At 42.0% G+C, this 13,318-nt stretch overlaps 1 protein-coding gene across 3 annotated transcripts in view; it reads right to left on the bottom strand.

The window, feature by feature from the left end:
- The window catches only part of itga11a (integrin, alpha 11a), a 101,861-nt gene that overhangs the window by 31,873 nt on the left and 56,670 nt on the right, over window positions 1-13,318 (bottom strand). For 2 of the 3 annotated variants that reach the window (XM_023279279.3, XM_055012004.1), the window contains 10 exons: window positions 13,136-13,227; window positions 12,807-12,921; window positions 12,575-12,702; window positions 11,645-11,793; window positions 11,419-11,563; window positions 10,743-10,908; window positions 9,383-9,453; window positions 3,893-4,037; window positions 2,882-3,030; window positions 171-314 (listed from right to left, as the gene is read on the bottom strand). In XM_023279279.3, coding sequence (XP_023135047.1) covers window positions 171-314; window positions 2,882-3,030; window positions 3,893-4,037; window positions 9,383-9,453; window positions 10,743-10,908; window positions 11,419-11,563; window positions 11,645-11,793; window positions 12,575-12,702; window positions 12,807-12,921; window positions 13,136-13,227 — 1,304 coding nt within the window. The remainder of the gene's footprint in view (window positions 1-170; window positions 315-2,881; window positions 3,031-3,892; window positions 4,038-9,382; window positions 9,454-10,742; window positions 10,909-11,418; window positions 11,564-11,644; window positions 11,794-12,574; window positions 12,703-12,806; window positions 12,922-13,135; window positions 13,228-13,318) is intronic. The other variant, XM_035952392.2, reaches the window with a different exon arrangement.

Genomic DNA, 13,318 nt, shown 5'->3' with positions numbered 1-13,318 from the left:
TGCTACCGGACACTTCTGGTGAGGGAATGGTTTGGTGCTACCGGACACTTCTGGTGAGGGCTGTTAGAAATACCGGGTACGTCTGGAGTTTGAACAGGTGTTGACCCAGTTTGGTGCAGCGGGTTGCTAGGCCAGAAGTAGATTAATACTCTGCAGAGTTTTCTACCTACCAGCTCTGTGACTCTGTAGATGTAGACTTTTCCTTTCTCCAAGCCTGCGTTGAAGAACATCGGTGCCGCCACCAGTAGGTTGTCAGTTATGCCGTCTCCATCGATATCCACAGAGGCAATCTCACTGCCATAATAGGAGCCAATCTGAAAGAAACGCCATTCATTTAATCAGTTTAACACATTAGAAACAGTCACTCGTCTGGAAAAGTGCAGTTCATGAATTTTAACCCCATAATAAATGTCACAGTTCTACTCAGAACCTTTACGGAAACACACATGAACGAACTGCCTGTGCTGTGTCATAGAAAGTGGTCAAAGTCCTGATGTTTAGTTGATGTTCAGGCTGTGAGAGCTTCACAGAGAGAGTCTGGAGTCACCGGAGTGGATGGAACATCATCTGTTGGTTTTCACATTAGAAACATCTGCCTATAGAAAAGCTCTTTGCTCAAAAGCTGTGAGATCAAGAAAGTTTTCTGCAGAAAAACATCTGCTGTTCTGGATGAGCTGCTGCTGACAAGGTACAATGTAAGCTGCTGCGAGATCACTTCAGGCTGTGAAGAGAAGCCAGTTCTGAGCGTAGTGGTCATTAACACACAGCCACATCCTCCTGAAATGATGACCATCTATAAAATTAATATGACGCAGACAATAGGATGAAGTCCCAACAGATGATTTGTTGCATACTCAAAGTCACAAAGTTGAAATGATATAGCAACAAAAATCATTTTTAGTGCAAAATTTAAGAAGAAATTAAATGTAAACAGTAACAGAGACATACATCGACGTTGTCTTTATGTCAACCTGGACCATCAGTGCAGTTTCTTTGGACTTTAACAGTGGAGCATTTTACTGAGCTCAAATTTCAAAATGAAAATCCTTTTAGCTATTAGCCTTTTCCGCTGAAAAATACTACATGCCTCAATGATTTTTCCGGCCATTTCATCTAATTTTAAATGTTCATGATTAGGATTTATTCTAATGCTTGCCAAAGTTAAACTACCAGGATAAACTGGGTATCAAGAATCTCCAAAATAGAGAGACCGACGGCAAATCAATCCCCAAATCTGGCAGAAACAGCCCTACACCACTGGGTTTTAATGTGATCATTTTAAGATGCCCCTTGAGGATATTTTCCTTTCTTCTCAAAGGAAACTACTTCAACTATCTGCAATGACACTAAAGTCCCTAGTTGGCAGTTTTGGTATCGTGGTAATCGGTTTTATCCTCCCTTACTGCAGGTTTTGCAGCTCTCTCTGTGTGCTAAAGACTGTTCTGCATACATGTTCCTCAAACGACAACCACTGGAGGAGAGGAGGAATGAAGCCAGCGAGGAAACACTAAAACCTGCAGTTCCTCAAACAGCCACTGGAGGCTGAATCCAAAAGTGAGTCAGTTGCTATAGATCCCTGTATTAAAATCCATCCATCCATCCATCATCTATATACCACTTAATCCTCATTAGGGTTGTGGGGGCGCTGGAGCCTATCCCAGCTGTCTCGGGCGAAGGTAGGGGACACCTGGACAGGTCGCCAGTCTGTTGCAGGGCCCTGTGTTAAAATGCCTAACTTAACAAGAGAAATAAACATGTTTGCAATCTGGAACGAAAACACTTCGGGTCTCTCCAGCTAATGTCCCCATTCATGACAACAGTACAGGGGCTGAATTTAAAGACAACTCATCAAGATAACATCAGATTTGGCATAATTAAGAGTGTGGCCACTTTGAGTGACGTGTGGATGCTGATACAGGGCAGTCCAGGACCCAGAAATGTTTGCATGGTCCACCTCAGCTCCACTGATGCTCCACCTCTTTGCTCATTATTTCATTATGATGTGTCCACCCAGATGTACCAAGATGTTTTCAATAAAGACTATGGTGAACTTTATCAACCCCATCTGAGCAGCAGCATAAAAAAGACACGTCACAGACATCAATGCATGTTAAAGGGATGAACAGAAGTGGAGGTGTACTCTGGCATTGTCTCACAAAAAACAGTAACTAATTAAAGCTGCAAGCAGCGTTGAATGGCTCCTCGCATCCTTGCTGGTCAGTGAATCCAAGCATGTCCACCAGGTTGCGCTATGACTGAGAGTGTATGTCAGCCTCTGTATCTGGTGAAGGCCAGACTCTGATCACACATGTAAAGTTTGAGGCAGATTGGAGCATGTACAGGGTCGATATACATCATTTCCTGTCCATCCACCAGGTGGCGCTATCACTGTGACTGTATATCAGCCGGTGGATGTCATCAGGGCAGGAGTCTGATCACATATGTATAGTTTGAGACAGATTGGAGCATGTACAGGCTACTTACACAGAATTTCCTGTTTCATGGCGTAACGTTGAAATTCTGGGGGCCGCCATTTCCACACCCTCAGACTTTTGTGGAGCATTCTGATAGCTTTTGATCACCCATGTTGGGTGTACATCCTGGCCAAATTTGAGCTCTGTTGGAGTTACCCTGTTTAAGTTTATAGCTTTTGAAAATGTGCAAAAATTGGTCCAAAATATGACAGATAATTCGAAATGGCTGACTTCCTGTTGTGTTTTGGACATGGTTGTAAGAGACTTTTTTGTGCGTCTTGACGTGTTACATATGTGTACCAAATTTCATAACTCTAGGTGACATGTACTGGCTGTAGTAAATGTTTGAAATGGTCCCTCGTTGACATGAGGACTGCGTACGGCTGATAGGCTGGATGCTGCCGTACCTGTTGGCCTTTAAGGGAGTGCAGGATGGTGAGGTTTCCTGAGTTCTTCAGAGTGAAGATGATGACTTTGCCGGTGTGGTTAAACCGTGGAGCTCCGGCTACGAGCAGACGACCGTTTCTGGCTGATACCACCGACGTCACCGTATAACCTGGAGAAGGAAAACACAACAATACATCTGGAACAAACTACTCAAATATGCAGATTTAAAGATTCCTTTTACCATCCTCACCTAAGGAAGTGCATCTGCTACTTCAGTTAACTTAATACTTGGCAATAAAAATGTAATTTGAATATCATGGGATTACATTTAACGTCACTCTGTGTATGTGTGAGGAGGAATGGGATGCTCTTTAGGGTGAATTTTAATAGCAGCAATCTGCATGACTCAAGGAAAAATGATAAAATGCTGCATTCTGAGGAGCTAAAACTCAGCAAACTGCATCCAGTTACAGAACTGGATGTTCTAGTTTCTCAGGTTTCTCATATTTCTTCTTCTATTTCTTTTATTTCTTCTTTTCCCACTAAAGATTCCATTTACTCCCTGTATACTTTTCCACCTTCATCTCTCATCTTCTCTTTTTTTTCCCAGCATTAACTTTCTCCCTGCCTGTCCCAAACTATGCTTCCACCTCATATTACTATTGAGACTAGAAGAGCTTCATTGGCAGCCTGGTGGATCAGCTCACAGACAAACCGCTGATGGTAAAAGCAGAGGGCTGTGGTGGTGGAGGGAGATGGGGCTGGATGTGATGGGAGAAGTCAGAGATGAGCTGCAGCTCGGACAACGGGTGCTAAACCGCCGGTCTCTAACTGAGGCAGCCGTGTATCTATTCATAAAAAACAAGGCTGTAAACAGAAACTAAAGGCTGATGATAATGGGAGTGAATGCCTCATTGGGTTGCGAAGCTTAAAACACCATATTCCTTTCCTTGCATTTCTTTTTACTCATGTTAGTTAAAACTCAGGACTGATTTTTCCACTCTTTTAAAGTTCTTTAGGGTGCTACTTACCCAAGTAAGCACCATGGTTTTTGAGCTCTTCGGGAAACTCCTCAGTGTAGGATGACTTGGGAGGGACGACCTTCCCCTGCCGAGTTTCCTTCAGCACTGCTCCGTTCCAGTCGTACGCCCCGACAGCACCAACCAGAATCCCATCCTGGAGGCCAGGTCCACCATAGTTAGTTGTAGTGTTTGAAATATGAATATAATGAACACAGCAGAGTAACAGAGGTCGATGGTAATTACTGTATATGATGGACTCATGTAGCAGAATACCCTCTAACCACCGCTGGAGCTCAGCCTGTGATGTTGGTTCACCTTGATTTCAGTCACATTAATGGTGGAGTTTCTCCACTTGTGGTCAAATGTATTCCTGGCAACAGCGATAAACGCAAACTCTGAGGAGGTTCGTATGAAATGTTTTCATTACTTTAAAAGGAAAAATCCATCAGTTTACATGTTGTTCTCCCTCCAGCAGCACATTAGATCACTTTCATACTGCTACAACAAGAACATGTTCAGGTCTGATATGATGATGATGACAGAGTTTTATTTATCATGGTCCTTTCCTCACAGGGATAATAAGACACCTCTAATTAACATTTATAGAGTAACAGAGGAGAGCTTTCAGCTATATATACAGTTCTCTTCTTGGGCTCCCACGCTTCACTAAATAACACCTTCATCAGACAGGAGCTATGTAAAATGTGTGTTTATGAAGCACATTAATGTTTAAGAAGCTGTTGATATACAAAAGACTGAACCTAAACTAAATTTAAGACTGAAGACTAAACCTAAAATGTGTTTGAGGGTTGATGCTAAAGTTTCTGGGTTTTTTTGTGATGCAAAAACCTCCAGAATGAAATTTAAGTTGAAGCGTAGATATTTTGATACAGTTAAAGAGATTCAGTCCTCGTACTGTTTGACATATCCACATAACAGCACTTCCAGGCAGTGTTACAAGAACTAAAGAAGTGCTGCATTATTGCACAAAGAGACCACTGCAACGGGGAGGACTGGCACATCAGAATCAGGTACAGTTTCTGATTTCTAAAGGCAACTATTAGATCAACCCTTGTATGTAAATGTAGGTGGCTGAATCATGATTTTACCTGTGTTCTACCTCATCTTCTTTAATGTTTTTCTACGTTTTATTACAAAAGCACTTTAAGTTTGCCTGGGAATGAAAACAGCAACACAAATTAAATGTACTTGATTAATATTAAGTCAGTCCCACCAGGAATGCGACCGCAACAATTAACTCTAATTCAACCAATCTCCATGAATTCTACGTGACCTTGCAATTTTGTCCAATCACCGCAACTTTTCCACCATTTTGTCCCGCCTTCCGTGAGTTCCACCAATCACAGCAGTCCTAAACGTAACGCACGTACGTCACTGAATTCACTTCCTGTTTCTGGTCTGAAGATGCAGACATGTCCCATTCTAATGTCTCTCATTTACCAACAAAAATTACTGCTAAAGACGGTGAAAAACAATTCCTGATGTTCTTCACCAAAGCAGAGCTAAACTGTTTTACACCCGTGAAATATTGTGGTGGAAAACAAACAAAAACCATCGACTGACAAACACTTTTCTACCACCAAACATATCAGGAGAACGTCTGAAAGGAGCGGAAACAGAGCAGACAGATCACCGTGATGGAAGCTGTTGATCCAGATCTGTTGGAGCTCTGAAACAATGAAGGGAAGTTAGATTCATTAATGGACGTAACGAGCCGTGAGCGTGTGAACACGTGTGTGAATACCAGGATGTGAAATTAACTTTTTAAGCCACTGACAGATATGTCCAAATATGATTCATTCAGTAGTAAATGATCATTTAGTGGCTTAAATCTACCAACCACTTCCTGTTAAACCAGTATCTGGCTGCTGCTAGTTTCCCACCGTGGTGTACCAGCTGGTGGAAATGGGTTGGAGCGTTAAAGAATTAGTTTAGGAAGAAATATTGTCAACTAAAATGTTGAAACGTGTTCTAAAAACTGAAAAAAATGAAACTTTTTAGGAACTGTCACTGTCTCCTGCAATTTCATTACAACAAACAAGCTTAAAACCTTGCAACTTACAACACAATTTTTTAGAAAAGCTGCTGCAAATTCAGACATTTTAGGGAAAAACAATCTGGAAAAACACCCTGAAATCCTGGAGGGACTGTTAAGCTTATCAACATTGAGGACAGAATCAGTGAGCATCTAAATGTCAGTGATACCTTTCTTCACATCAACAAGCTGCAGTTAAATCATTTGTTAAGTCCCAACCGTCCTCAGGTTTAGCTCAGCTTTACTCCACAGAAGCTCTAAAATCATTCATTTACTGCTGCAGATCAATTTAGTCAAGTCTAATTATTTTTCTGTCATATTTGTTTTATTCCTGATATTTCTCAGTCTCACAGCTGGAAATCTGTAGTAAAAGTCTGATTGCATGGATGTGTTTCCATGAACTACATATAACATATTTCTATGGAACTTGATCTAATCCGAACCACGCTGCTCGGTGAATCTGCTTGTCTGTCTGGCAATGTGACTGGAATGCAGTTCAGAGTTTTGCTGTGCTGAAAATGACACACTAATGTTAGCAGGTCCGACCCAGAAAGATTATCATCAGGTTTAAAGAAAGGACAAGGGCTCTCATTTAGACAAGACGACGACGTGTCCAAGTGTCAAACAGGAATCAGTGAACGTCTGGAAGGGGCTTCAGCTGCCACTTTAAAAGTTTCTCTTTTTTTAAACAACCACTTTATAAAATCTAATCTTCAAAAACTCAGTCAGCTAAACAAAAATAAAAATCACAACATTTCCAGTGAAACGACTCTCAGATCATTTCAGTTCCTCCTCCTTTGCAGTTTAGCAGCCCATTTGGGTAAGAAGGGCTTTAATCTGAGCAAAAACAGGCCTTTTTTCTTTGATAGATTAAGAAGAACATGAAACACCCATCCATCCATCATCTATACACCGCTTAATCCTCACTAGGGTCATGGGGGGCTGGAGTCTATCCCAGCTGACTCAGGTGAAGGCAGGGGACACCCTAGACAGGTCACCAGTCTGTCACAGGGCTACATACAGAGACAAACAATCACTCTCACATTCACACCTACGGGCAATTTAGAATGATCAATTAACCTCAGCATATTTTTGGACTGTGGGAGGAAGCCGGAGTACCCGGAGAAAACCCACGCATGCACAGGGAGAACATGCAAACTCCATGCAGAAAGATCCCGGGAAAGCCGGGACGTGAACCAGGGATCTTCTCGCTGCAAGGCGAAAGTGCTAACCACTACACCACTGTGCAGCCCACATGAAACACCATTTAACTTAAAGATGAGGTAGGCAGTATTTTTGGCACGTTTGGAAAAAAATGACCCGACTAACCTTTGAGCATATTTTCATTCAAATGGCCTGAGAGGAAACGTGACTCTGAATTATGCCCTCCTGGTTCAGTTTTCACAGTTTTAGAAAATCTAGTCTGCGATCAGAGATTTTAGCCAATCATGGGACTATTTTAGAAGGATGTTGTGGAGCAACAGGTTAGACAGAGGGCTGTAGATTGGAAGAATGAGGAAAATCCTGAGTAAAGCCTTGATCTAATGTTGTTTTTTAGCTCGTCTATCTTTGCTAGTTTGAACTCATGCTTGTCTTGGAGAGAAAGAGAGGAAAGAGCTGCAAGAAGAGCTATTTTAGGTTTTTGTTGCCTTTCCAGATTTATTTTTTTAAAAAAACTGTACACAGCTTTAGTTCACAATAGAATGTGCTTGCTCTACTGTTCCTTTTGCTCTACTGTTCTCAGACTGTAAACCTTTTTTTAAACTGTTGAGTTACAATACCAGCTTCCCAAGATCAAAAATCAAACATTCACCCATATTTACAGCACATATAGTACTAGTTCCTCCTCCAGGGCCCCTTTAGTGGTTTATTCTTTTGGACTGTCTAATATCTCCCACATTTACTGTTTAAACCTGGCAGGAATCGATCTCCTGTTGTCTGAAACTAAGCAACAAGTGAGAGATTAAAACACAAACCACAGCACACAAAGAAAACTAAATCTACTTTCAAGTCACTGCAAACTCTCTATCGGTGTATCTTTAAGTCGTCATTACAACAAAGGAAACAATTCAGAAAGTGCAATTAGCTGTAGACACGAGGAGGGACAGAGGAGGGATTTTCTGTATTCCATGGTTCACCACACTCTGTATCACTGACGCTGTAATTACAGGGTTCCTCTGCTTAATGAGCTCAGGGCTTTTTTCTTGCTGTACACAATCTGCCGACAGCACACTTTCCAGCGTTTGAGCGTGTGCTGGAAGGCTTGCAGTTCCTTCCCCAAAAGATGGAATTGAGTCTCACCAGGCTTGAACTACGTCACCATCACACAGCAGCATTGTGCCAGGGTGGTTATCTGTTTTGGTCAAAATGGTTTCCATGGCAAACGAACGAAACCCCAAAACAGTTCAACCTTATAATACATGACCTATTTCTGCTGCAGCTGCATGTATGGACATATGCCTCGCTGTAGTGAAGATATCAGCTCTGTATTGTACTGGAGAAGGCCAGAGCTGTGGTGTTACATATATATACACCAGTGTCCATATATACCAGCTCATCACACAGTAATCTATCCTCTGTACTGTGATGAATACATAAATCAGTCCTACAGCAAAGCTACAAGCTGCAGTTTTACAGATGCAGATTCGATTGTTTAGTTAAAGTAAACACAACAGATGGAGAAACTGCATGCAGATGCATGAGACGCCTGTAAAGTATATGACATAAGCAGCCTGCAGAATTGGCACCTATCACATTCAGCAAAACCATCTGGGCTTCACGGCTGCTTTTCTCCTCTAAAGACTCGGCATTCTTTCCAATAAATTATCCTACTCTCAACACTCAGGTTGCTGTTGTTGAGCATCTCTGGAATCCTTCGTTGTGGACAGAATTTCCAGCCGTCAGTGCCACCCAGCTGCACACTCTCCAATATATTTATTTTTCCATCATAAATTGGGTTCATTTATTCCTCCCCAGATAAATCACACTGTGAAGGACAACTGGAAAGTGAAAGCAGTTGCATCAGCAAAGAGCCAGAAAGTGAGGAATGAAGACTGATGAAGCAGTCTGAAGGGCAGGTACAGTAGAGGAGATGTTCCTTATCTTCCAGAAAGACATCCCGCCTGCAGCCGTCTGCTCCCAGAAACCATCTAAACCTCAAGGTAGCCCAAGAAAAACACAAGCTGAACTGTCTCGGTTTCTCACTGATACGTGGTGTCATGTGTCCCACGGCTGAATGGAAAAACGTCTGTCTGCTTTGTCAGTGTCTCCTAAATCAGGAGGACCTAAACCATGGGGCCACAGCAGACCCCCAGGGGGACCGGAGGTGATGGATGGCTGATTGTGAGGAGGAGTTATGATGCAGCAGAAACTGAGATGATGTGTTGTTCCACGTGTTGCTGACAGACGGGACGAGGCAGCGTGGTCGCAAAATCCAAACTCACCTCAACGTTGTGAGCAGAAAAGCCAGCCTGAGACATCTGGAGACCAAACGCTGTCCCGTTCTTACTGGTTCCTGTGTAAACAAGTCAGTCTTTTAGAGTTCTGAACCATCAGACAACTTTCATCTTTTAGTCACAGCTGTACTCTCAGCGAAATGGCATTTCACATTTTCAGATGGCCTGCAGGGAAAGATCTATTTATTTTTGCCTTGTTAACATGTTCATGTGGTTGGTTTTTATATGTTGGAAGGCATGTCATGAGGTAAATAAGCAGTCGGCCAAACATTTCCACCTTTAAACTGCAGATGATGGTCTCTGAAACAAGGATTCTGACTTTTCATTCAAAACAAACCTCATTTATCTAAAGAACTAAAGAATTTCTGCTGCCAGTTTGCCAGGTGGAGTCTTTAGCCTTCAGATTCAGAGTTCTAACATATCTGGCTGAATTACTCCAGTTTTATAACTTATTATTTTGGAAACGACTTCTATGTAAGAGATACATAAAGAGACGAGTTGTGGGAGTTTAATCAATGACTCAAAGGAAACTGGCAAAATGTGATGATTACGAGTTATTTTTCATGAATTGACAAATTTAAGTTTCAAGTTTTTAGGTGTTAAACCAATGACCAAAGAGGGACTTCAAGAGATTTAAGAATTATTTTCAGATACTACTGTTGCATGACCACTATGACTGCAACTCATTTTATTTATTGGAGCTTTATTTTAGCAGGTAAAAATGTTTAAGAACCAGTTCTCATTTGGAAACCTGGAACAGATGCACATGAAAACCAGAGACACAAAGAGACACAGAAACACAACAAAGAACAAAAGCAAACAAGGACGAAGCACGGAGCATGTGCACGTAAGCGAAAAATGTGCATGAAGTGTAAGAAAGTGTGTGTGTATATAAATAAAGTCCGAAGTGATCAGCAGGAGCAACCGTCGACTACAATCTGTTGGAGTTTAAGATACTATTAAATCTTATTTTCACTTTCATCTATTAATTTCATTAATCCTCTGTACATATCAGACATTTATAGGAACAGTCCAATCAAAATGCCCAAGGAAACTAGTGCAGATAGCTGATGTTAACGAGCAATTTACCTGAATTTACAGTTCTGTAAGAGACAAATGTACTAACATTTAGAAACTTTCAGCAGCATGTTTTATCATTTTTGCTTGATAAAGTCACTAAATTAATTAATAACAAAAAAATGAGTTTCTTTCCACCAACTAGTAGATTAATCAGTCTCTTTGGGGTGAGTTAAGTTTTCCCTCATAATATATTATCTTTTTATGAGGTTTGAGTTAGAAGCTGTAGCTGTTAATTCCTGAGCTCAGTAAAATGAATCAGTGGAAAAACCTTCCAAACTGAAGATGCGCTCTCCAAGTGCATCCACGATATCCTTCAGCGCCGACTCGTCTGTCACATTAAAGAAGTGTTTGTCATCGGGGTCGCTGGCGATGTACTTGATTTCATTGAGGAAGGCTTCGGGATTGATTCCTCTACGGTTGTAGTAGCCAAGAACCTGCGGAGATCAGAATAAAGAACCCGCCACTGAACGCATAAAGTACCAGACTGTCATCCGGCATAATTATTCTGTCTCATTTAAAGGCCTTATGAGAGATCAGCACTAAAACTCTTTGAGAAGCTTTCAATGAGTTCTAGTTTTGTGCTGCTACCAGTTCCAGCTGGTCCTGAACCAGATGACTTCAGAGCTTTTTGCTCAGATGCCCGACTGAGCCTCAGGATGAATCAGTGTGCCATTAGCTGTAGCAGCAGCGGCTCTGAGGGCTGGAGGAGATCATTTACACCTTTAACTGCACTTCCACTCAGCGTATATTTGGAGCTTTCAGAGCATTCTGAGTGTTTTGGCTCTGTTCTGGCTCTGGAAAGACCTGCTATAACGGAACCCAATGAGGTCACCTCATTAATGTTTATGGTGCTGCAGAGCGGCACAGGAAATTTATTAGCCAGCAGAAAGTTAAAGCTAACTAAACCATGTATTCCATGTGAGCAATAGATGAAGAAGACTCACAGCGATGGCATAGCGGGTGATGCCGTCCCTCTCACTGTCCTCAATGGCCTGCTGGAGATCGGCGCTGTCATGTGACTCTCCGTCCGTTATCACGATCATCACCTTCTTGGCGCCTCGTCGGCCTCCGTGCTTGAAAGCTTGTGAGCTGCAAGAACGTGTTTGAACCGTTCAGTAAAATAAACTGAAGGAACGCTGCTGCTGGTCTGTATGAGTGGAGGTTCTGTACCGGGCCATGTTGATGCCCAGAGCTGTGTTGGTCTCCTCTCCGCCCCGCTGGTGGATGCTGCGAGCCCTCTTCACCACCTCCTCCACTGATTTGTAGTCGCTGAGTTTGAATTCGTGGACAACCTTCTCACCGTACTGAACGACTCCAACCTGTCCAAAGAAAAACGATGACAGCCAATCAGAGCTGTGAAAAACACCAAAATTACACCATTTTTCAGAGGGAGAAACGGAAAGATTGATCTTTAACTTTTCAACAGTCCTTTAAGTAGTCATCGGAGGGGTGCCTTTCCTCTGGGAAACTTCAGTAAATCTAAGCTTAATCTTGTGATATTTCAACAGAATCACTTTATACGACAATCATTGAAAAATTGCCCAAAATGGACCATTTACTGAATTCAAACTGTTGGTGGCTCAGCTGTGACCAACCAACGTTTTGGCTAAACTCTGTTTAATCAGAGCAGACAGGAAACAAGTCTGGAAACAGATAAAAAAAAGCAGTAAAACGTATACAGTAATGCAGAACCAACACTACAACAACACAACTGTTGTACATGTTGATTCTAGGTTTCTTTAATTTCTTCCTTTCTCATGAATTACAGCATTCTAACTGTGTTGTTCTGCACAAAATATATTGTTTAGTTCTCTCTACTTTCAGTCGAGGTTGTGCTGTTTTCAGAGAGACGTAGGACTTTTTATTGCAGTGAGAAATGAGCCCATAGTGAGGAAAAATGTCTAAAAAAACCACCCAGTACATGCTCTGAATTCAGAGGGTCAACTTACCATCGATGCAAAAAAACTTACAGCAGAATTTGCTGAAGTAAAGAAAAGGGTTTATTATAAACGAAGAACATGATTTTGATCCATCCAACAGGGAATACGACCAACATAGAGTGTGTAGTCGTCTTTTAGTATTATTTTCCATCTTACACACCTGTATCTGACCGGGTCCGATATAGAACTTCTGAAGAATGTTGATGAGAAAAGCCTGCACTTCATACCAGGGGTAGATGGAGTTGGAACCATCGAGAACAATCACGATGTCCATGTAGGTTTCACATCCTGATTTGAAAAGAAAACACATGAGTAGATGGGAAGCAACCCTGTGCTGTTCCTCAGAACACATCAATGAACCTCCTACAAACACAAGACATTTTAGAACTCACTCTGAAAGGCTGGTGCAATCGTTCTGGAGAACTTAAAGCTGGCATTGACTCTGGAGCAGATGCCGGTGCTGTAGTAAGAGCTGCCACATTCATACGACCACAGCGGCCCACAGGCCTGAAACAAAAGAAAGCATTTATACCATCATCAACCTCAGCACAGAAAGACAGGCTTCTGCAGGGAAAGCAGTGGTATGACAACTGTGTAATCAAAGGAAAATCTACAGGGAATGTCCTTTTTTGGTCTTTTTGATGGCTAATACTCACTCAAACAGACCATTACGCTACATGATGATGAGGATAATTCTAAGCAGCTCTTAAGGCGTTCTCACCACAAAGCTGTTGTCTTTGGGGTTGGATGCGAGCGTCATTCCCAGCCTCATCTTGTCCTTTCTCTCTGATACGTTGGTCAAAGATATCCTTCCTTGAGGAAAAATTAAATTCACTGAGAGGATCCCAGATGTACAGTTTCATGGATACATAAACACGTGTTCTATTCCTCAGGAGAACCATCA

The sequence above is a fragment of the Amphiprion ocellaris genome, chromosome 1, assembly GCF_022539595.1.
Source record: "Amphiprion ocellaris isolate individual 3 ecotype Okinawa chromosome 1, ASM2253959v1, whole genome shotgun sequence".
NCBI classification, from domain to species: domain Eukaryota; kingdom Metazoa; phylum Chordata; class Actinopteri; family Pomacentridae; genus Amphiprion; species Amphiprion ocellaris.
This window is presented reverse-complemented; position numbering and strand designations above follow the sequence as displayed.